Below are 21,497 nucleotides of genomic sequence, written 5' to 3'. Positions count from 1 at the left end.
TATAGTAACTGCTTTTAAGTAAAATGTATTCTATTTTTAAATCAGTATTTCAAAAAAATCAAAACAATAATGAATGTGTCATTAATAGATGTTAAGCTCTATTTGTGAATATATTTTCATAAAATTAACAAATTGTGGGTTCTACATGTTAGAATTTACAGTTTTAGACTAGGCTTTATAGAGTGACTAATCCTGTTGTCAATGGATTAAATACTAAGATGAGCTATGTAGTTTCACCAACACCACACCGCAGTATAAAAATATGTTCTTCTAATCCTAGTTTTTTTGAGGAATCTCTACACTGATTTCCACAGTGGTTGTAGCAGTCTACATTCCAACAGTGGAGAAGGGTTCCTTTTCCCCCAAAGCCCCACCGGTATTTGTTATTGGTTGATTTCTTGATAGCAGCCATTCTTTCTGGAGCAAGGTGGAATCTCAGCATTGTTTTCATTTGCATCTCTTGAATGACCAGTGATGTTGAACATTTTTTCATATGTTTATTTGCTGTTTCTACTTCTTCATCTGAGAAATGTCTGTTCATTTCAGGTGTACATTTTTGGTCTTTTTTTTTAAGTTCTTTATGTATACTAGATAGTAGACCTTTGTCTGAAGAACAGTTGGTAAAGATTTTTTCCCACATTGTGGGTTGTCTCTTCACTCTGTTAGAAGTCTTATTGGACCCAGCTATTCCCCTGCTGGGTATCTTCCCAATGGAATTAAAAGCATCATATCACAGCAATGTATGCACACCCATATTTATAGTGGCACAGTTTGTAATAGCTAAATCTTGGAAACAGTCCAAATGCCCATCAACTGGTGACTAGATAAAGAAGATGTATTTTTTTATAAAATGGAGCACTACTCAGCCATAAAGAATGATAAACTAGAGACATTTATAGCTAAATGGATCCACATTGAGGCCATACTCTTAAATGAAATAAATAGGACAGACATGTGTAAATACCAAATAGTTTCTCTGGTGTGAGAAATTGAAAGTGTAAATGAGGACCAAAATGTATAACAGATAGTGTGAAACAGGAAGAAAAGGTCCAAAGGGGAAGGGGAAGTAGGGAGGGGGATGGAGGAAAGGAAAGAAGGGAAAGAAAAAAACATGAGAAAAGAAGGAAAAAATAGAAACAAGGTTTTTCTAAGTAGGAAGGAGAGGAGGGGTGGGAGGAAAGGGGATTGGTGAAAAAGCAAGAACCAAGGTATATCATGTACAGGTACAAATTCCCAATGATGAATCCGATCATAATGTTTACCTAAAATGTATCAGTAAAATTAATGAATAATGAATAAAAAATGAATGAATTCATTAAATTAATTTTAATGAATAAAAAAGACAAAAAAATCTGTTCTGTTTCCTCCTGACCCCCAGCGGCTTTTAAAAGCTGAAGAGCACAGCTGGTCTCTTGCAGAATTAGTACACGCAGTAGTTCTACTCACACACTATCATTCTCTTGCCTCATTCACATTTGGCTGTGGAATCAGTCCAGAAATTCATTGTGATGGTGGCCACACGTTCAGACCTCCTTCTGTTAGTAACTACTGCATCTGTGACATTACAAATGGCAATCATAATGTGGATGAGATGCAGGTCAACTCGGCCGGAAATATTTCGGTAAGTGTCTGTTATTTGTTATGGAACTATAATAAGACTAATCACAATAATTTCTGTTAATGTTATTTTTTCATTTGGTTCCTTTGAAAATCCACCCTGTTGAGTCCATAGAGATATTAGGCCCTCTATTCATTCAGTAAGGATTGATTTTCTTATTACCTCCAAATGCCCATCAGTAGTCTAGGTGCTAAGAGATATACAAAATTATAAGTCCCTCTAGAGCAGTGATGGCAAACCTTTTAGAGCTTTTAGTGATAAACGGCTGTAGCACATATGCTGTAGGTTCACCACCGCTGCTCTGGAATGGTACACAAGTAATTTTAGGGCCTACAGCCAATAGCCTGTACCCCATTAGGGCCAGATAATAATGAATGGCAACAGCAGTGACATGAGCAGAGGCTGAAAATAGCATAGTCTGGTATTGGAGACTTCCTGCTTGCATCCTTTTCTTCTCTTTTCTGCAAGAGAAACAGGCTGACTTCTAAACACTCATCTTTTGGAAGATTTAGTCAGCTTAGTCCTGGAAATTTCTCCCTTTAAAATTCTTTGTCATGTTTAACTTTGCACAAGTGTAGAAAATGACACCAGTGAATGTAAATTTGTTAAAATGCTTTCATCTCCATTCCTTCTCTTGTCTTATTTTTTTTCAGTTTTGTTATTTCTTTGAAAAAGATCATAACAAGTTGAATTTTCTATAAGCAGATTTTAATTCTTATATACCATGAGTCCAAATTTCCCTTGCATTCTTTTACTGTAATGGAAAAGCAAGGGTTTGTTTTTTTGCTTCAAAAGAGAAATCACAGAAAACCATCAAAGTTATCCTAACATACTTTGACTTATATATTTGACTTTGGGCAAGTTATCAAAACTTTCTAAACTCTTTCGTGTCTAAATAAAGGTAAAACATTAAGTTATTGAGAAGTCTAAATAAAATGTCTGTAATGAAGTAAAATGCCTACTACAGTACCTGGCATTTATCAGGTGCTTAATTAAAAGGTAGTATTTACATATGATGAAATTAGCTCATGCAGAAATAGCACTTCCCTGAGATTGATTACAGCACTGTTCTGACAGTTCCTGAGATGATCAGTTTCTCTTTCCATTGAGCTACCTGGATTCATACTACAGGCTTGCATATATGGCTACTGGTTATTTGTCAAAGCTTGGAGATTATAAGAGGATCTGAGAGAGAAAAGGGATGCTGAGAGTTGGATTTCTGTCTTTTCCTGCCATTGATTCAGTACACAGTCAAAGAAAATTTACTAGTTTCTACTTTTACTTGTTATTATTCTAGAGATAATAGGGCAAGGAGTGTAGCTCAGTTGTAGGGTACTTGCTTAGCATGCACAAGTCCCTGGTTCAACCTCCAATACTGGGGGAAAAAAGATAAGAATGAAAAGAATAGGATTTTTGAAATTTCTTTACATGATACATAGCCTTGAAACTCAATGTTCCAGTTTACATTCCTACCAGCAATGAAGAGGCATTCCTGTTGCCCCACATCTTTGCCAGCGATGGTGTCAGTGTTTTGGGTTTTAGCCATTCTGTTGATGTGAACTGGCATTTCACACCTACTGTGACACTTGACTAAGAGCTGACTACACTACACAGTCAGCTGATAAAGCTTGTCCTTTGTTTATATACCAGATATCTGACTCAGCTCTTCAGATAAAAATTGTAAAAAACAAACAAAAAATCTCTACACATAATATTAACATTTAGTATTAATATGTAATGCTGTAATTTTTTTTCTTTATCACTAACAACTTTAGCAGATTAGTTGACCAACAGAAACGTATTTTTTCCCTTTTCCCTCTTGTTTCAATACAATTTATCAAGAATTGTCTTTTCTAAGAATACCTAAACTTTGGGCTATCTTATGTAAGCTGATATCTGAAGGATCAGTAGGTAGAAGTTAGGAAAAGGATGGTAGATAGGAATTTATAAGAATATTTCCTGGCCAGGCATGGTGGAATAAATAATTTAAAAATAAAAATTAAAAATTAAAAAAAAAAATTTAAAATAACATTTCCAAAAAAAAGTAAATTTTTTGGCCAAAAAAATGTATAAAGGGAGAAACAATTGTTTTGTATTTAAACATTGATGTTTTAAGACTTATGTACTCATTTTGTAAAGTGTATATTCCGTGTGCTTGATCCATCCTTTACAGTAAGCATGCAGTAGGGTGTAAAAGTATAAATTATTTGTCTACTCTGTCACTCCTCATCAAAGCCTATCATAGATGTGACACTGCTGTAATCACACCAGCAAGTGACAGATTCTAGCATCATGCAGAGGTCGGGTGGCCAACTGTCCAGCCATGTGAGGACATGTCTTGTTTTTAATGGGTAAATTGTATAAATAGAACAATTACTGTTTAAAGATGATAGACATGTGGACAACATGCACAGTGTGCAGTTGGCACAAAAACCATTTATAGTTTGTATATCTTATTAACAGAATAAGCAGAAGTTTACTTTAAAATATGGTTCTACTTTAAATTGACAAGTGTTTAATTTTTAAAATAGCATAAATAGCAATGCCATTAATTTTATACGGTAAAAACATTAGAATGTGTTAAAATCATTTTTCTCATATTTTAAAGTCCTCTTACCTATGTACCTAAATTGTTTATTCTTGTACATTAAAATTATAGGAAATTCTGTGTTCCCTGTATTCTGGTAAGATACAAGTTATATGTCTGCCATCTGTAATACTGTATTCTCTCTTCAGGTAAGTGATTCCTTCTTTGAGGTGGAAGCCCTAATGGAAAAGATGAGGCAGTTACAGGAATGTCGAGATGAAGAAGAGGCGAGTCAGGAAGAGATGGCTTCACGTTTTGAAATGGAAAAAAGAGAGAGCATGTTTGTCTTCTCTTCAGGTAAGACCAACCACTATGTAGTCAATATAATTTCTATCACAAACCCAACATTTTTATTTAGAGAATTTAAATGTTTTAAAACATCAAATGTTTCTTTTCTTTTAGAGAGGCTATTGCATGGGAGTTATTCCTACTTGTAATTTTCAAAGCAGGCAACTAAAAAACGTTTATAAGTGAAAATAGCATTAGACTAAGAGGGGGGCCCATTTGGTTTGGCTTCTGGCGCTAAGGAGCTTTGTGAACTTACTTGAGTAAGTCACTTAACATATAAGTGCCTCTTTTTCTCTTTTGATATGAAGAAATTGTGTTCCTAAAGCCCTAAAATTGCTTTTTGCTTTAAAATTCTATGATTTGAGAAAAAGAGCTATTTATTAAATTACCGATAACAATGTATTCTTTGTTTAGCCTTTAGCTTTTACCTATGTGCAGGTAATTTGAAAACCATTCATATGACGTATCCAAATATATTTTGATAACAAATACAGTAAGAGAAAGAGTGTAAGTATTAAAAGCATCAAGTTTCTTAATAGCAAAGAAAAAATCAAGTGTATATAAATAGAGGTTTGGATGTGAGGGCGATCTGGCCGTGACATCTGTCACCCCATTGATCGCCAGGGTTGATTCGGCTGATCTGGCTGGCCAGGCGGGTGTCCCCTTCCTCCCTCACTGCTCCCTGTGTGTCCCTCCCGAAGCTGCACGCTCGGTGGAAGAGGGCGACCACCCCCGATAGGGGAGGACCGTTTCCTTGGTCAAGGGTATAGGAGTAGCTGCACTCCCCTGCTATAAATAGAGGTTTGGGTACTGGCTTATTTTTCCTCAAGGGACAGCTTTCATTTGTATCTGTGCCTAAAGATGTGGAGTTATCATAAAATAGTTTATATTTTATAAATTATATTTTATAAAATAGATATCATATTTTATAATTTATATATAAATATTTTTGATGTATTATATAATTTATATATTTTATAAAATATTAAATATTTTATTAAAAATTTATTTACTTAACTATAATCTCATGAACCCCTAAACATGATAATCCAAAAAGACTTAGCAATACAAGAAGCACTGTAAAAATTTCAACTCACAGGACCTGGTTCTTTCATCAAGTTATACATTATGTGGCATTAATATTTAACAAAAACAGTCAAGTGCTAAGTTTTAAAGCACAGCTGATTCTAGTAGTTATTACATCAAGAATTATCCAAAAGGATGTTACAGTGGACCCTTGAGTTACAAATGGCCTGATATACAAACAACTTGGGTTACAACTAGAATTTTAGTTTTAATTTATGAACTAAGTCTTAAGTTGTAACTCGAATACGAGCTGCTGTGGTTCTAGATAGTCTCAGATACAGATTTAACCCTTAAAGAGTCCTGGAAGGAACATTACAACATCCTTTCCTGTGTGGGGTTAACTGAGAAATCCTGGGCCAATGTCTCTCTAAGGATACGGAGATCTGCTTGTATACAGGAGAGATTTTGAAGGCTGTGTAGAGGAGCCTGAGCCTTCAATTGACCGACTTGAGTTACAATCAGCCCTTGGGAAATGAATTGAGTTTGTAAGTCAAGGGTCCACTCTATTAGTTTGAACATATACAGTACTTTTAAGAAGAACTTAACATGTCTAAATTGGAGTGGGGACAGAGAGGGAAAAGAGGATCTGTCAAAGAGGGAATGAAAGGTATAGAGAATTCAACTTTGTTCATTTTGTAACAGAATTTCCTTTTGTACTACATTCTGTTTAGTGATAAAGACTGTTTTGGTTGATATTGGTTACTCAGTGTCAGAGAATGGATTATCTTATTTTTACATGTTAAAGGTAAATGAATGTTAAATAGTATTTAGTTTGAAAAGCTCTCGATGACATTGTAAAAAAATTATTTCAGATGATGATGAAGCTACACCAGCAAGAGATGTATCTCGTCACTTTGAGGATACTAGTTATGGCTATAAAGATTTCTCTAGACATGGGATGCATGTTCCAACATTTCGTGTTCAGGTAAAATTACAACTTACTGTATTCATATGATTTTTTAGAAGTGTATCAGTCTGACCTGTGGGAAAGAGACACCTAAATTTAAGAAAACTATGCTAAGTGTTTTTGCACATAGTATCTAAGAAGCAACAGTAACTATATCCTCTAGTTCCAAAACTTGACAATCATCAATTAACAAATATCTGTTCTTATACTCTAATTTTGAAAGACTGCCTCCAATTCATCAGCAGAATCATACTGTAGTTTAAATGTATGTCTTAAATTTATTGCTTAAACATTTAGATAGGTCAGTATTTGAGCTGATCATCCCAGCTTTTCCAGCTATAATAAGGGAGCAGTGTTAAATAATAACTGTTTTACCAGAATTATGAAAATAGTTGAGAACTGTAAGATTTTGTTTCTTTGCCCAAAAAACTAAGATATTGTTCAAAGGGACAAAAGTTAGGCGCAAGGAAGAGGTAAAGAATCTACTTGTCAGTTAAACTGTGTCATGAAGTGTAACTCAAAATTGAAGAGATAATTGTGGATTGGAAATTTTATGGAGGATTAAAATTTAGAAATTTTAGAGAGTCAAAAACCAGGGTAGAGGAGTAGCTTACAAGTGTAGCTTAGTGACAGAGTACTTGCCTAGAATGTTTGAAGCTTTGGTTTGGGGACTCAGAACTACTCCCCCAAAAAATAATCATTGTAAGCAACAGAGAATAGGAAATAATTGAGCTTAGGTTTAGGTATAGAGTGAGGCAAAGAATCAAAAAGAGACTGACTGAGCTGCTGAAAGATTCAATCAAGCAAGGCTCATAGTTTAAAATTGTTCAAGTGTGCCTTAAATGTGAGAGCAGTTTGCAGTAAGTTAAAATGAGGTTTGTAGGTTTTGACCAGAGTAATGGCATAATGTCCAAGAAGGACTTTAGGACAATAAATGTGGGAAGAAAGGAGACAAAAAGATTTTATGTAGAGAAATAAATTAGGAGACTCGTTTAATAAGGCTGAAGTCAGCAGGAAGAAAAAAGAATGAATGATGGATATGTTGCATTAGAAATTAACAAAATTTAAATGGCTTTGGCGATGGAATATGAGAGTGGACTGTCAAGCTGGTGGCTCCAAAGGCTGAGTGAAAAGAGAGAAAGCTGAAAGTCAGTCCCCTGTGGGTAAACACACATGACTTCATTGGTGCTTATGCTCTCAGAGTTATAAAATACAGCCTTTTTCACATTGTAGTGTGGAAATTGAATACGTTGGACTGGAGCAGGAGAAGCTAAGAGGTAGAGATTAAGATTCCAGCTGCCAGTAAGCTCACTATGCTGCGGATATAGAACTGTATTTGGCTTCGTTTTGTTTTTTGGTATTTTTTTGGTACTGGGGATTGAACTCAGGACCTTGAGCTTGTGAGGCAGGCGGTGGAACCATTGAGCTAAATCTCCGGCCCGTTTGGCCACATTTTAATGATTTCATATTTGTTCTATCCTCTGTATTTAGGACTATTGCTGGGAAGACCATGGTTATTCTTTGGTAAATCGCCTTTATCCAGATGTGGGACAGTTGATTGATGAAAAATTTCACATTGCTTATAATCTTACCTATAATACAATGGCAATGCACAAAGACGTTGATACCTCAATGCTTAGACGGGCTATTTGGAACTATATTCACTGCATGTTTGGAATACGGTTAGTCTGTTTTCTTGTATTCACAGAGAGATTTTCCTGTATGCTAAATTATTCGTGTGCTTAGAGCACACACATACACTCACAACCATCCCCTCCCCCAATAGCTTATTTACACACTTCCTGTGATTCAAAGTATCACTTTATTACATCATAGTTGATTTCCTAGGGAGTAGAGTTAGCAACACTTAGAAGAGTTAAATGACAGCTGCCTCTAGGGAAGGGGAGCACAGATGAGCAGATGAAGAGACAAGGTTTGTCAGGAATGTCTGTGTCTTTTCTCTTTGTGTCATCTTCTCTCTCCTGACACATTCATATTTCTGCCTTCGTGGAACTCAATACCTTTATGGCTCCCTCTGGCTGTGTTCAGGCTCCTTATGGAGAGTACCTACTCCCATATTTTCATCATTATTTCAGAACTCCCAGGTTCTTACTGTTGGGATTTCAGCACATTACTGTTATATATGGAAAGTGCAACATTTAAACACCACCTTCTCTTACATGAAAACTCCATGCTGCATTACTTTCTGGTGGTTTTATCTATAAAATCAGCTTTTTCTTGCTGTTTGTTTTAGCAGTGCCTCTGGGCAAAACAAATCCTGTTTAATTTTCTCTAAACTGTTTGGGCATTTAAAGCACATCTGACCAGTCTTAAACTAATCGCCACTAACCAGTGGTCAGACTCTTGACCTAGCCTTCTGAATGGTTGTAGGACCAGCTTTGCCAAAAATTTCTTCCCTTTTCCACTGAAAAATCCTATGTGTTCTGGAATCCAAGTGGAGCAAGCAGACACTTGTCTTCATGCAGGATGGCTTCTCCTCATGTAGACATTGTGAGGTACTGTGTAGGCCAGCCTTCCTGCTCTATCCACCCGTTAATCTTCTCATCTGACCCCAAAAACCCATTACACAGTGATTACATTTTTTATAACATAAGATAATTGTCTAATTTGTTAATTTCAGCATTTATCATAAGCTTTGTTTTCATAATTGGTTCCCCAGAGTATAGTTCCTTGTTCGTGATTGTAAATATACACTCTTGCTTGATAGCCAAGTGCTGTAGTGCTAATATTGTCAGCTTTCGTGAATAATTTGTTTGGGCACTAGACTGTTTTCTGTTCCTTTTCCTAAGTTTACCTTTTTACCTTTATACTCATCTATTCACCCCCTGATTAAGCTGTATCATTCAGGAGGATAGCTGTCTACACAAAAAAGGAAAAAGAATATAGCATTTATTATTGATATGTATACTTGAAAACAGACCATTGTTAATTTATCTGTCTTTCCTTGTCTGTTATTATCTGTCTGTTAACAGATATGATGATTATGACTATGGGGAAATTAACCAGCTGTTGGATCGTAGCTTTAAAGTTTATATCAAAACTGTTGTTTGCACTCCTGAAAAGGTTACCAAAAGAATGTATGATAGCTTCTGGAGGCAGTTCAAGCACTCTGAGAAGGTCTGTGCCTATACTTATTGTGGCTTGTTTACTCTGAAACTTAGCAAAGATTTTTAAGAAAAACGTTCTAGGATGGCTATCTTGGGTACCTCTTGGAAGGGAGCCTCATTATGGTGATACGGTGAAAGAATAGAGAGACAGGTGGGCTGGCCCACATAGCTGTCATCACCACTTACAAGAAAGATGATTATTTTGCAAGAGCTCATTTTAATTGCTCAATGGTGATTTGACAGGGTTTACTGGTACTCTGACAAAGCAGTGTCTAGATTTTCTGAACTACAGTAAATATCCAAGAAGACATGTATCCAGTAAGAACATCAGATAGCTTTTGAGAAATATTCTGCACAGAACCCAAGTTCTAAGTTATGTGGTGGTACACAGAAAGTGTACAGTCAGCCCTCTATATTCATGGGTCCTGCATTCATAGATTCAGCAAACCCCAGATCAAAAATATCCAGAAAAAAGTCTGTACTAAATTGTACTGAATATATAGACTTTCTTGTCATTATTCTCTGAACACTAGAGCATAACAACTATTTATGTAGCATTTACATTGTATGAGTAATGTAGAGATGATTTACAGTATAGGAGAATGTACACTCCTTAAATGCAAATACTGTGCCATTTTATATAAAGGATTTCTCTAAAAGGAGTCCTGGGGCCAATCCCTGACAGATACCAAGGGACAACTTTACTTTTGGTGTTTACTAGATGTGCTTAAAAAACTGATTGTTAATGTTCTAATCCTCCTTTATATGATGTTGTGTCTTCAGGTTCACGTCAATCTGCTTCTTATAGAAGCTAGGATGCAAGCAGAACTCCTTTATGCTCTGAGAGCCATTACCCGCTATATGACCTGATGATGTCTTTCTTCCCTTAAAGAGGATTCTGGAATGATGAGCAGATACAGTCTACAAGGGGAAGGTGCCAAGCCCCAGGACCAATGGTAGATAAAAGAATTCAGAAATCCATTGTGCCACGATTCCTTTAGTTTCTGCTATTTTACTGTGGAAATACTACTGCTGGCACAAGCAGTGTGTGCTTGGCAGCCTCACATTTAAAGCTGTGAAGAAAGGCTGCTATCCACAGTATTTGCTTTTTGACAGTACAAGACACTGTGTAACTGTTTTAATACAGCAAATAGTAACTCTCCACATCCTGTTGCTTTTATGTTAAATAAGATAACAAGAATTGGAGCATGCAAAGAATGGCACTTGAATAATGACTTAAGATGTATACATAAAGAATTTTAGAAGATCTTGGTGCTGCTATCCTGGTTGGTGGAATGAATAGATCGTGGTTCCAGTTAAGCTATTAGTGATTAAAGTGAACATTGCTACTATCTGAGCCTACAAACATAATTTGTGTGGTTTCAAATTAAACTTGCGTACATGTTAATTTTTTGCATCTTAAAAAGCATAGAATTATTACAGTTCAAAGACCATTTGATGGTAACAGTTCATTTATTTCTTATAGTTTTTAAAATTCAGTTATTGGATGATATTAAATTACAGTGGTATTCTTAAAATATTTTCTTCAAAAAGCAATCTTAAATGAAAATATGTAGATTATAAGAAAAACTGGCTGTCTTCTGAAACACTGTTTCACAAGATTCTCTTGACACTGAAGGGCAGATTCTTCCTAGGCACTTTTGTTTCCAACACTGCACTTGTGGGATATCGCTGTAGACTGCTGTGCAGCCCCAGGCACATTCTGTCCCTGAGCTCCTGCCTGCCTCCCAAAACCTACTTTAAAAGTTGTGCAGCTCCTTAAATAATAAAGCTGGAAAATATTTTTAGTCAGGTTATCAAATTGGATTTACAAAAATGCTAACTTTGTTTGAAATGCAAACAAGTTTTGAGTACTTTGTATTCTGGAAGTGTGAATTGCTTTTGAAGTCTGTCAGTATTATTGGTATTTTTCAATAAAGAATTTTCTCCAATTTTATTTCCTGTTTCAGTCTCTTGATAAATCACGATTTCACAACTAGTAACAATTCTGAGTTTCTGTTTACTTTCATAAGCTAAGTAGATTCACGAATAACACTGTAAGGAGATGAGAGACTACTATTAAATGGCAAAAGTCTTGAAGCCATTTTGAAGATACAGAGAGGAATAGGTCTTCTTCAGGGTATTATTATCTAAAACCTTTTAGTGTGTGTCAGTGACGGGTAGGGTCTTTTGACTGGCCCATGCCTGTTACTCATCAAAACACTTATTAAGCTCAATCCTAGTGCCTACAAACGTATGAGGTAAGGAGAAAATTTTGAATAAAGGTGGCACTTGCCCTTAAAGATATTTTCTTAGTCTATTTTCTGCTGCTATAGCAGAATGCCTGAGAATAGGTAATTTATAAAGAAAACACATTTATTTTAGCTCACAGTTCTGGAGTCTGAAAAGATTCAGACCAAGTAGGCACATGGTGAGAAAATAGAAGTGGGTGCCTGTAAAAAAAACTACCTCTGGGCAGGTGGTGAAGTCCTGTAATCTCAGGACTAGGGAGGCTGAAGCAGAAAGATCACTGTGAATTTGAGGCCAGCCTGGGGTACATAAGTGAGTTCAAGGATATATAACAAGACCATGTCTCAAAAAAAAGAGAAAACTACCATGCTAACTCATGAAGGTATGAGTCCAGTTGTAGGGCTCCACCCCCTGGGCTACAACACTTCCCAACACTACCACATTGAAGAGTAAGATTCTTAACACGTGAACTTTTGGGGATACACTCAAACAGTAACAGACATATACCCATGTGAAAAACAAGACCTATCAATTTAGAAATAGATTATTTCCAACATTTTATACATAAAGAAATGTGTGAGTCTGTTTCTAGTTAGCTAACAATAATATATATGTTGTCCTTCCCACTGAATTTGCATCATGCTTTTGCTCCCTTCTGTCTGTTACCATAATAATACAGGTGGACTCAACAAGTATGGTTGCATTGGATACAGTTAAAATTTTACTAATTCTTCCTTCTGCTCTTTGTTATTGGCACCTTGTCTTGAAAATACAAAATTTCTGATTAGCAGTACAATTATCACAAAACAAGATCAACTAAAATGCATTATTGGCTTAAGTGCATTGCAGTTTATAATCATTTAGAAACCAGGAACTGATTTTGGTTTGTTTTGTTTTATTTTTTTCCAGTACCGAGGATTGAACCTAGGGCCTTCAAACTGGGCTACTTCCCTACCCTTTTTAAAAAATGTTTTATTTTAAGTCACTAAATTGACTAAACTGGGCTGGAATCTGCAGTCCTCTGGCCTCAGCCTCCCAGAGTGCTGGGATTACAGGCATTCACCACTCTGCCCAGCCTAAAAGTAAAATTTAACGAGTGAAAATGTTTATACCTAAAGTAATAAAAGTGCATGTGATACAAAGTTGGATGTTTCAGTGCTTCCCACCTACCAGGTGCTTCCTCTTACTCATAATGTTTTCTCAATGCTAAACACACAGGATTTCTAATGTTACTATGTAATTTTTGAAAGGAATAATTTCCAAAATAATTAGAAAAGGTACAGTAGAATAAGGGATATCAAAAATCCTCTCCTACTAGAGGAAAATTTTTTTTCTAAAATTATCATGAAGTTTCTGGTTGAAGTTTCCAGGATTCTGTTTTTTAAATATGTTTTGGGGTAAACTTTGAGGAACTTTTTTTATTATGCCAAACTCAAGTAGCTCATACTATAAGAATGGAATAAATTTCAAACATTTCTATAATCACAGTTACTTAAGTTTAACTTCCCAGGTAGTGATATTTTAAAAATTAAAAGGCTAATTGTAACAGTTGAGCTATTATAAATTACTTTTGATACAATGTGTACATAAGTAGGTAAAATGTGTTTAAGCATTGATACTATTTTCTAAGGTTTATTAGCATATTTGTGTGTAAATATCAGGAATAGCATAAGGCAGGTAGATGGAGAGTAACATCAGGAAGTTGGTAGACTAGGGAGCTCCATGTCTTCATTCTTCCACATCACCAATAATAAAGACTAAAATATTTTTATGAGAACTCTAGAAACCAATTAGGAAACTCCAGCACTCAGGCAATTGCAAAGCCAGGAGGAGGCTGCACCAAAAGGCATTTTGCTCACCTTTGCCCCTTTCTGGCTTAGCCTGGAATGATTGGCAGGAAACTTCCCAATATCTAGCTTCTTCAGGACAGAAAAAAAAAAAAGTGGAGTTTTGGTCTAGTGTTCTGCTGTATGAGCACTGCCTGAGGGACTGATTTATCAGGTGGCTCAAGGCACTGGTGGGAGTTGGTGGGATGATTTGTATGCTGACTAGACACTGAAAATGATAGGGAGTGTGCAGGTCTGCAGGTAGGCACTGGGGGAACCACCGAGTACAGGAGAATATAAGACACTGAAACAGCTCCTGTTTTAGAGAGACCAGAGAACCTCTTAGGGAAATTCAGACAGTTAAAAGCCAGATATACTGGAATAAACATACACATGTACACACAAAGCTCAGAAAAGACACATCCCCAGAAAATGCTTGAGAAGTTCCAGAACCTCTAGCCAGGTTGATTGCTACAGGGCTGCCCCTGCACAAAGCCATTCTGTAAAGAGGAGGAAAGTGGCTGTCTTACCAAATGTCCAAATTTCAACAAAATATCACAAGGCATACAAAGAAATAGAGAAACATGTTTCAATCAGAGAAACAAATCTCCAGAAACAAACTAGAAATTCAGATCTCTGAATCACCTGACAAGGAATTAAAACAACTATCTAAAAGTTGATCAGTGAGTTTAAAAAAAAAAAGCAGATAACTAAAATGAAATCAGAAAAGCAGTGCATGAACAAAATGAGAATGTCAACAAAAGAGAACAAAGAAAACCAAATTCTGGAACTGAACTGAAGAAAATTTACAAGAAAAGTTGACAGCAGGCTTCATCAAACAGAAAAAAGGACCAGTGAACTTGGAAACAAGTTACTTTATATAAAATCAGAGAAAAAGAGTAAGGAAAAGTAGAGGCTAGGGGACTTAGGGAAAACACACATTATGGGAAGTCTTAGAAGAAGAAGGAGAGGAGCAAGAGCTTATTTAAAGAAACACCATCTATTTAGTCTTCAAATACTCCACACCAAATTTGAAGAAAGAAATGGGCATACTAACTCAAGAAGATTGATGAATGAGGATAAAGCCAGGGACCCATACCAAGACACGAACTATTGAAAGTCAAAAACAATCCTAAAAGCATCAAAAGAAAGGCAGTTTTCATCACTTACAAGGGAGCACTGTAAGATTACCAGCTTTTCCAGCAGGAATCTTGTAGGACAGAAGGCAGAGAAAATATTTTCAAAGTGCCAAAAGAAAGAAACTGTCAACCAAGAATACAGTGTCTGGCAAAACAGTCCTTTAAAAATAAAGGAAAAGGGCCAGGGATTTAGCTCAGTGGTGCCACTGCCTGTCTCAAAAGCGCAAGGTCCCAAGTTCGATCCCTGGTACAAAAAAAAATGAAGGAAAGAACCAAGACTTTCTCAGCTAATTTAATGCTAAGGGAATATATTATCATTAGACCAGCCCTACAAGAAATGCCAAAAGGAATCCTTTATGTTGAAGAAAAAGGACACTACAGAGTAAGGCAAGGCCATGTGAAAATACGGTGTCCAGTAGTTACTGTGTGAACAAATACAGAAACTTGAATTATTATATTTTGGTAATTACATTCACTTTAATTTTTTTTTTTTTGAGACAGGGTCTCACTTTGTAGCCCAGGGTGGTCTCAAACTCCCAGCATTCCTGCTACCTCAGACTCCCCTAGTGCTGGGATCACAGGTGTGCACCACCATACCAGGCCACTTTTAATTCTTGTATAGAATTCAAATAACAAAAGCATTTAAATAACTATCAACCTCTACTAATGAGTACATAATCTATAAAGAGATAATATGTAAATTGAGATGCACCAGAGCTGTTGAGTAGTTTTTGTATATGGTTAAAGTTTAAAATAGACTGTTGTAACATTAAAATGTTTTATATAGGGCCAGGGATTTAGCTCAGTGGTTTCGCCACCTCCTGTGCAAGTGCAAGGACCTGAGTTCGATCCCCGGGACCAAAAAAAAAAAAAAAAAAAAATGTTTTATATAATTCCCCATGGTAATCACAAAGAAGGAAATAGGAGTATATAAAGAAGGAAATAAAAAGGGAACCGAAGCATATCACTAAAAAAAATCGATGAGACCCAGGGATTTAGCTCAGTGGTTCTGCCGCCTGCCTTGCAAGTGCAAGGTCCTGAGTTTGATCCCCAGTACCAAAAAAGACAAAAAATAAATAAATAAATAAATAAAAAATAAATTGATGAAACACAAAGGCAGTAAGGAAATGAGAGACAAAACACTATAAGACAGAAAATAACAAAACAATAATAAGTTCTTTCCTATCAGTAACTGTATCAAATGAAATGTTGAGCTCACAAATTAAAAGACATACATTGGTTGAATGGATTTTTTTGTTTGCTTTTGGTGGTTCTAGGGATTGATCCTAGCATCTTTGCACTGAACTATATCCCCAACCCTTTTGAGACAGTTTTGCTAAGTTACTAAATTGCCCAGGTTGGGCTCAAACTTGTGATCCTCCTGCTTCAGCCTCCTAATTCACTGGGATTACAGGAATGTGCCACCATATGTGTCAGACTGCAATATTGATTATTCCCCAAAGCAGGTTATAAAGAGTTAACTCCACAATTGGCTTGTTTTGAGAAGTGAGTCTGGCTGAAGCCTACACGTCAAGGTCAGAGTAACTTGCACCCAAATTCCATTCCCACACTAAAACCTTCTTACTGGAAGGACAATATTCTAATTACATATATTTTGTCTATTCTGTTCCTAATTTGAGAATGCTTTGTCTTGTCCTTTATGAGTCTTGCTTACATTAGTTTCCATAAAAATCCCATGATTGTGCTTCTTACATATTCCTGTCCTTGCGTGTAGCTTACCTTTACCCTAATTGATTACTAAAAAATCAGTGGCTTGGGCTGGCCATTTGTCATTTTCTCTGGCATTGGTCATTCTGGCACCTGCTTTTTATCTGTCTTAGTTCTGTCTTTTAGTTTTTTTCCTCAGGCCTGCGTTGTATACGGGGCAGAATCTGCAGGAGTCTCCAGTACCCATACCTGGCCTGATGGATATTTTTTAAAGATTCACCTATAATTTGTTTACAAGAGGACTACTTTAGGTCTAAGGACACACATAGGTTAACATTCCATGCAAACAGTAGCCAAAGAGAGCAGAAGTAGCTATAGTTATATTGGACAAAACAGACTTCAAGTTAAAAAAAAAAACATTATAAGAGCCAAAGAAGGGCTCATATAATGATAAAAGGGCAATTCACCAGTAAGATATAACAATTGCAAATTTATATGCACCAAATATCAGAGCTCCTAAATGTATGAAGCAAACACTGGCACAAATGGAGAGAGAAAGAGACAGTAATACAGTAACAGTAGAAGGTTTCAATAACCCTCTTTCAAAAATGGATAGAACAATCAGACAGAAAGCAATAAGGAAACATGTGATTTGTACACCACTGTTGTACCTAACATACATAGAATACTCTGTCCATTGACAACAAAATATCCAGTCTTCTCAAGTATACATGGAACATTCTAAAAGTTTGACTAAGTTAGGCCACAAGTCTGATTACAGTGGAATAAAAGTGGAAATCAATAGCAGAGGGGAAACTGGAAAATACATCGATATGTAGAAAGTACACACACTGGTAAACAATAAATAGGCTTCTTCCTCAGGAAAACACCAAATGGTAGATGATACTGGTGCAACAAGAGGGCCTGGAGGCCCTGGGGGCTCATGCATGGGAGGCTGCAATGGCTTTCCCAAAGGCTTCAGCTGCAGTCTTCAAGGCCACAGGCATGGCAGAGGGCAGGACCAAGGCCACATGGCTTGCAGTGGCAATGCTAAGCAGACTGAGTGGATCCATATCACCAGGCTGGGCCAGCTGGTCAAGCACATGAAGATCAAGTCCCCGGAGGTTTATCTCTTCTCCCTGACCATCAAGGAGTCAGATTACTGATTTTTTCCTGGTAACATCCCTCAAGGATATAGCTTCTGCCCATGCAGAAGCAAACTTGTGCTGGCATGTGGAACCAGTGGACCAGGTTCAAGGCATTTGTCACTACCGAAGACTATAATGGTTGTGTTGGTCTGGGTGTAAAGTGCTCCAAGGAGGTAGCCACTGCCATCTGAGAGGCCATCATTTTGGCCAAGCTCTCCATTGTCTCTGTGCAGAGAGGCTGCTGGGGGAACAGATCAGCAACCCCCACACTGTCCTTTGCAAGGTGATGGGTTGCTGTGGATCTGTGTCAGTGCATCTGATCCCTGCCCCCAGAGGCACTGGCATTGTCTCAGCTCCTGTGCTCAAGAAGCTGCAATGATGGCTGCATTGATGACTACTACACTTCTGCCAGGGGCTGCACTGCCACTGGGCATCTTTGCCAAGGACACCTTTCATGCCATCTCCATGACCGACAGCCACCTGACCCCCAACCTGTGGAAAGAAACTTTGTTCACAAAATCTCCCTACCAGGAATCCACTGACCATCTTGTAAAAACCCACATCAGACTCTCTGTCCAGAGAACTCATGCTCCAGCAGTGGCTACAATATAGGGTTGGGTTTTTTTTAATATAAGAAAAAAAAAAGAATGAAATATGTCCAAAAAATGGGTCAAAAAATCACAAGAAAAATTAGGAAATAACTCCAGACAAAAGAAAATGCATATTGGATGTAGTGAAAGCAATCCTGTATTAGTTGGCTTTCCTGTCACTGGGACAGACTACCCGATACCCACAACTTAGAGGAGGAAAGGTTTAATTTAGCTCATGGTTTGGGGGTTTCAGTCCATGGTCAGCTGGCTCCAAGGCAGAAATAGCCTAGCAGAAGGGTACAGTAGAGGAGAGCTGCTCAATTCATGGCAGCCAAGAAGCAGAAAGCAAAGAAGGGAGCCAGGACAAGAATACCCTCTTCTAGGTCACATCCCCAGTTACTTACCTTCAACCAGACCCTACCTCCTAAGGGCACGTTCAGCCATAAACTTAGCAATGGATAAATCCACTGGTGAGTATAGAGGCCCCATGATCCAATCACCTTCCAAACACTTTGGGGAGACATTTTGGATTAAAACATAACAAGTGCTAAGAAGGAAGATTCAGCTATCGAACCTTTCAGTAAAAAGGAAGAGCTCAAACCAATAATCTAACTTCATTCTTTAAGGAACTTAAGGAAGAAAAACAAATTAAGCCCAAACCCAGTAGAAGGAAAGAAATAAAGATTACAGCAAAGATAAATGAAATAGCAGGAAAAACCCCAGTAGAAATAAATCAAACTGAGTTAGTTTATTATAAAAGAGCAACAAAACTGACAAACCTTTAGCTAGATTAACTAAGAAAAATATTCAAATAACTAAAATTAGAAATAAAAAGAGGAGAGGTGCTAAGCATGGTGGTACACACCTGTAGTCCCAGCACTTGGGAGGCTGAGATAGGAGGACTGATGTTCAAGGTTGGTCTATGCCAGTGGTGATGAACCTATGGCACACATGCCACAGTGGGCGCACAGAGCCCTCCCTCTCTGTCAGCATGAGAATCAATAACCCCCAGCCAAGGTTTGATAGATTATCAGCATACATACAACAGCAAAGATCATATTAATTGTGCAAAAAGCACACTAAATGTAAACTTTTACCTTTCATTAAAAAGCTATTTGTATCACTGAAAGCTCTGTTATTGTTTTTCCTTTAAGACAAAAGATGTTAATGTAGAGTTTTTCTAAACTAAAACTCAGGTGTTCAGGTTTAATTGCAATGTTGGCACTTTGTGATAAATAAGTGGGTTTTAGGTTGCAGTTTGGGGATTCAGTCTCGAAAAGGTTTGCCATCACTGGCCTAGGCTATATAACGAGTTCAAAACCAGCCCGGACTGCATAGTGAAACCCTATCTTAAAAAAATCTAAAAATTAAAAAATAAAAAAGGAGAGATATTACAACTGATATCATAGAAATATAAATCATAGGAGAATTGTGAACGATTGTATATCAGCAAATTGGATAACCTAAAAACATAGAACCTACTAAAATCAAATCATGAATAGAAAATCTGAACATCTGTAACTAACATGGAGACTGAATCAGTAATTAAAAAGTTGCCAACAAAGAAAAACCCAGGCCAAATTGCTTCACTGGAGAATTCTACCAAGAAAAAAAATTTATTTTTTTCTGGCTTTTTGAGATAGTGTCTCACTATGTAGTTTAGGTTGGCCTTGAACTCACTATACAGATCAGGCCTTGAAGTAATCCTCTTCCTGCCTCAGCCGCCTGAGTGCTGGGATTATAGACATGTGCAATCATATCTGGCATTACCAAATATTTAAAGAATTAAACATCAATCCTCCTCAACCTTCCAAAAAAAATGAAGGGAACACTTCCAAATTTATTCTATGAGGAGAGGAATACCTTGATCCCAAATCCAGACAGACACCACAAGATCAGTATCACTGATGAATATTTATGTGAAAGTCCTCAACCAAATACTAGCAAATAGAACTCAAAAGCACATTAAAAGGATGAAACAGGGACGGGGATTTAGCTCAGGGGTTCTGCCACCTGTCTCATAAGCACAAGGTCCTGAGTTCGATCCCCAGTACCAAAAAAAAGGATGATACACCATGACTACATAGAATTTATTTCTGGAATACAAAGATGGTACAGCATACACTCAATATACCATGTGAACAAACTTAAGGGGCAAAAAAATCACACAATCATTTCAACTGATGAGGCAAAGTGTTTGACAAAATTCAACACTCTTTCATGATAAAAACAATAAGCTGGGAGAAAGAAACTCAACAAAATAAAGGCCATATATAAAAGCCCACAACTAACCTCAAATTCAGTGATAAGAATGAAGAAAGCTTTTCTCCAAAAATCAGAACCAAGACAAAGATGTCTTCTCTCATCACTTTTATTAATGAGTTCTGCAAGTCCTGGCCAGAAAAATTAGCCCAGAAATAAATAGCACCATTGAAACAGAAGAAGTAAACTTATCTTGCAGATAACATGTTCTTATGAGGAGAAAATCCTAAAGATTCCATTAAATAATTATTAGAGCTAATTTTTAAAATTCAGCAAAATTACAAAATACAAAAATCAGTTGCATCTCTATACATTAACAATAAAGACCACAAAAATGAAATTAAGTGGCTGGGAATTTAGCTCAGTGATGCTGCTGCCTGCCTCACAAGTGCAAGGTCCCAAGTTCAATCCCTGGTACCAATAAAAAAAGAAAGAAATTAAGCAAACAATTCCACTTAAATAGCATCAAAAAGAATAAAATACTTAAGCATAAACCTAACCAAGGAGATGTGCTAGGGTCTGAATATTTGTGCCCCACCCTCATTCATAGGTTGAAACTAACCCTCAGTGTGGTAGTATTAACAGGGAGGGCCTTTCTGAGATCAGCAGGCCAAGAGGGCTCCAACTTCCTGAATGGCACTGGTGTGCTTATAAAAGGGGTCTGAGGGAGCTTGTTCTTCACTTCCACCATGTGAGGACACAGCTAGAAGGCACCGTGTAGTAATAAGACAATCTTCATAATATACTATACCCTTTGTTTTAGACTTCACAGCATCTATAACTGTGACCAATAAGTTTCTGTTATATATAAATTACTTAATACAAGGTTTTTTATTACAGTGGAATGATGGAGACAAGGTGAAAAAGTTGTATGCTGAAAATTATAAAACACTGCTATCAGAAATTAAAAACACAAATAAGTGGAAAGATCCGTTCCTGGATTGGAAGACATACTATTGATAAGATGTTAGCATTACTCAAAGCAATCAATAGATTCAAT

The 21,497-nt window shown here is 36.9% G+C and overlaps 1 protein-coding gene and 1 pseudogene across 4 annotated transcripts in view; both read left to right on the top strand.

Annotated features, from left to right (window-relative positions):
• The window catches only part of Sesn1 (sestrin 1), a 102,189-nt gene extending 90,618 nt beyond the window's left edge, over positions 1–11,571 (top strand). For 3 of the 4 annotated variants that reach the window (XM_004873958.4, XM_004873959.3, XM_087208660.1), the window contains exons 5-10: positions 1,379–1,621; positions 4,355–4,502; positions 6,392–6,504; positions 7,978–8,168; positions 9,480–9,624; positions 10,398–11,571. In XM_004873958.4, the coding sequence (XP_004874015.1) occupies positions 1,379–1,621; positions 4,355–4,502; positions 6,392–6,504; positions 7,978–8,168; positions 9,480–9,624; positions 10,398–10,484 (927 nt within the window). In that variant the 3' untranslated portion in view covers positions 10,485–11,571. The remainder of the gene's footprint in view (positions 1–1,378; positions 1,622–4,354; positions 4,503–6,391; positions 6,505–7,977; positions 8,169–9,479; positions 9,625–10,397) is intronic. The other variant, XM_021251525.2, reaches the window with a different exon arrangement.
• A 139-nt stretch (positions 11,572–11,710) lies between these two features.
• Positions 11,711–19,409, top strand: LOC147828705 (small ribosomal subunit protein uS5 pseudogene; annotated as a pseudogene).
• The last annotated feature ends 2,088 nt before the right edge of the window (positions 19,410–21,497 follow it).

Source organism: Heterocephalus glaber, unplaced genomic scaffold, assembly GCF_053883595.1.
Source record: "Heterocephalus glaber isolate CG9 unplaced genomic scaffold, H.glaber_assembly_v1.0 deba00000942, whole genome shotgun sequence".
NCBI classification, from domain to species: domain Eukaryota; kingdom Metazoa; phylum Chordata; class Mammalia; order Rodentia; family Bathyergidae; genus Heterocephalus; species Heterocephalus glaber.
Note: the sequence above shows the minus strand (reverse complement) of the source record. Positions and strands in the feature narration are given on the sequence as shown.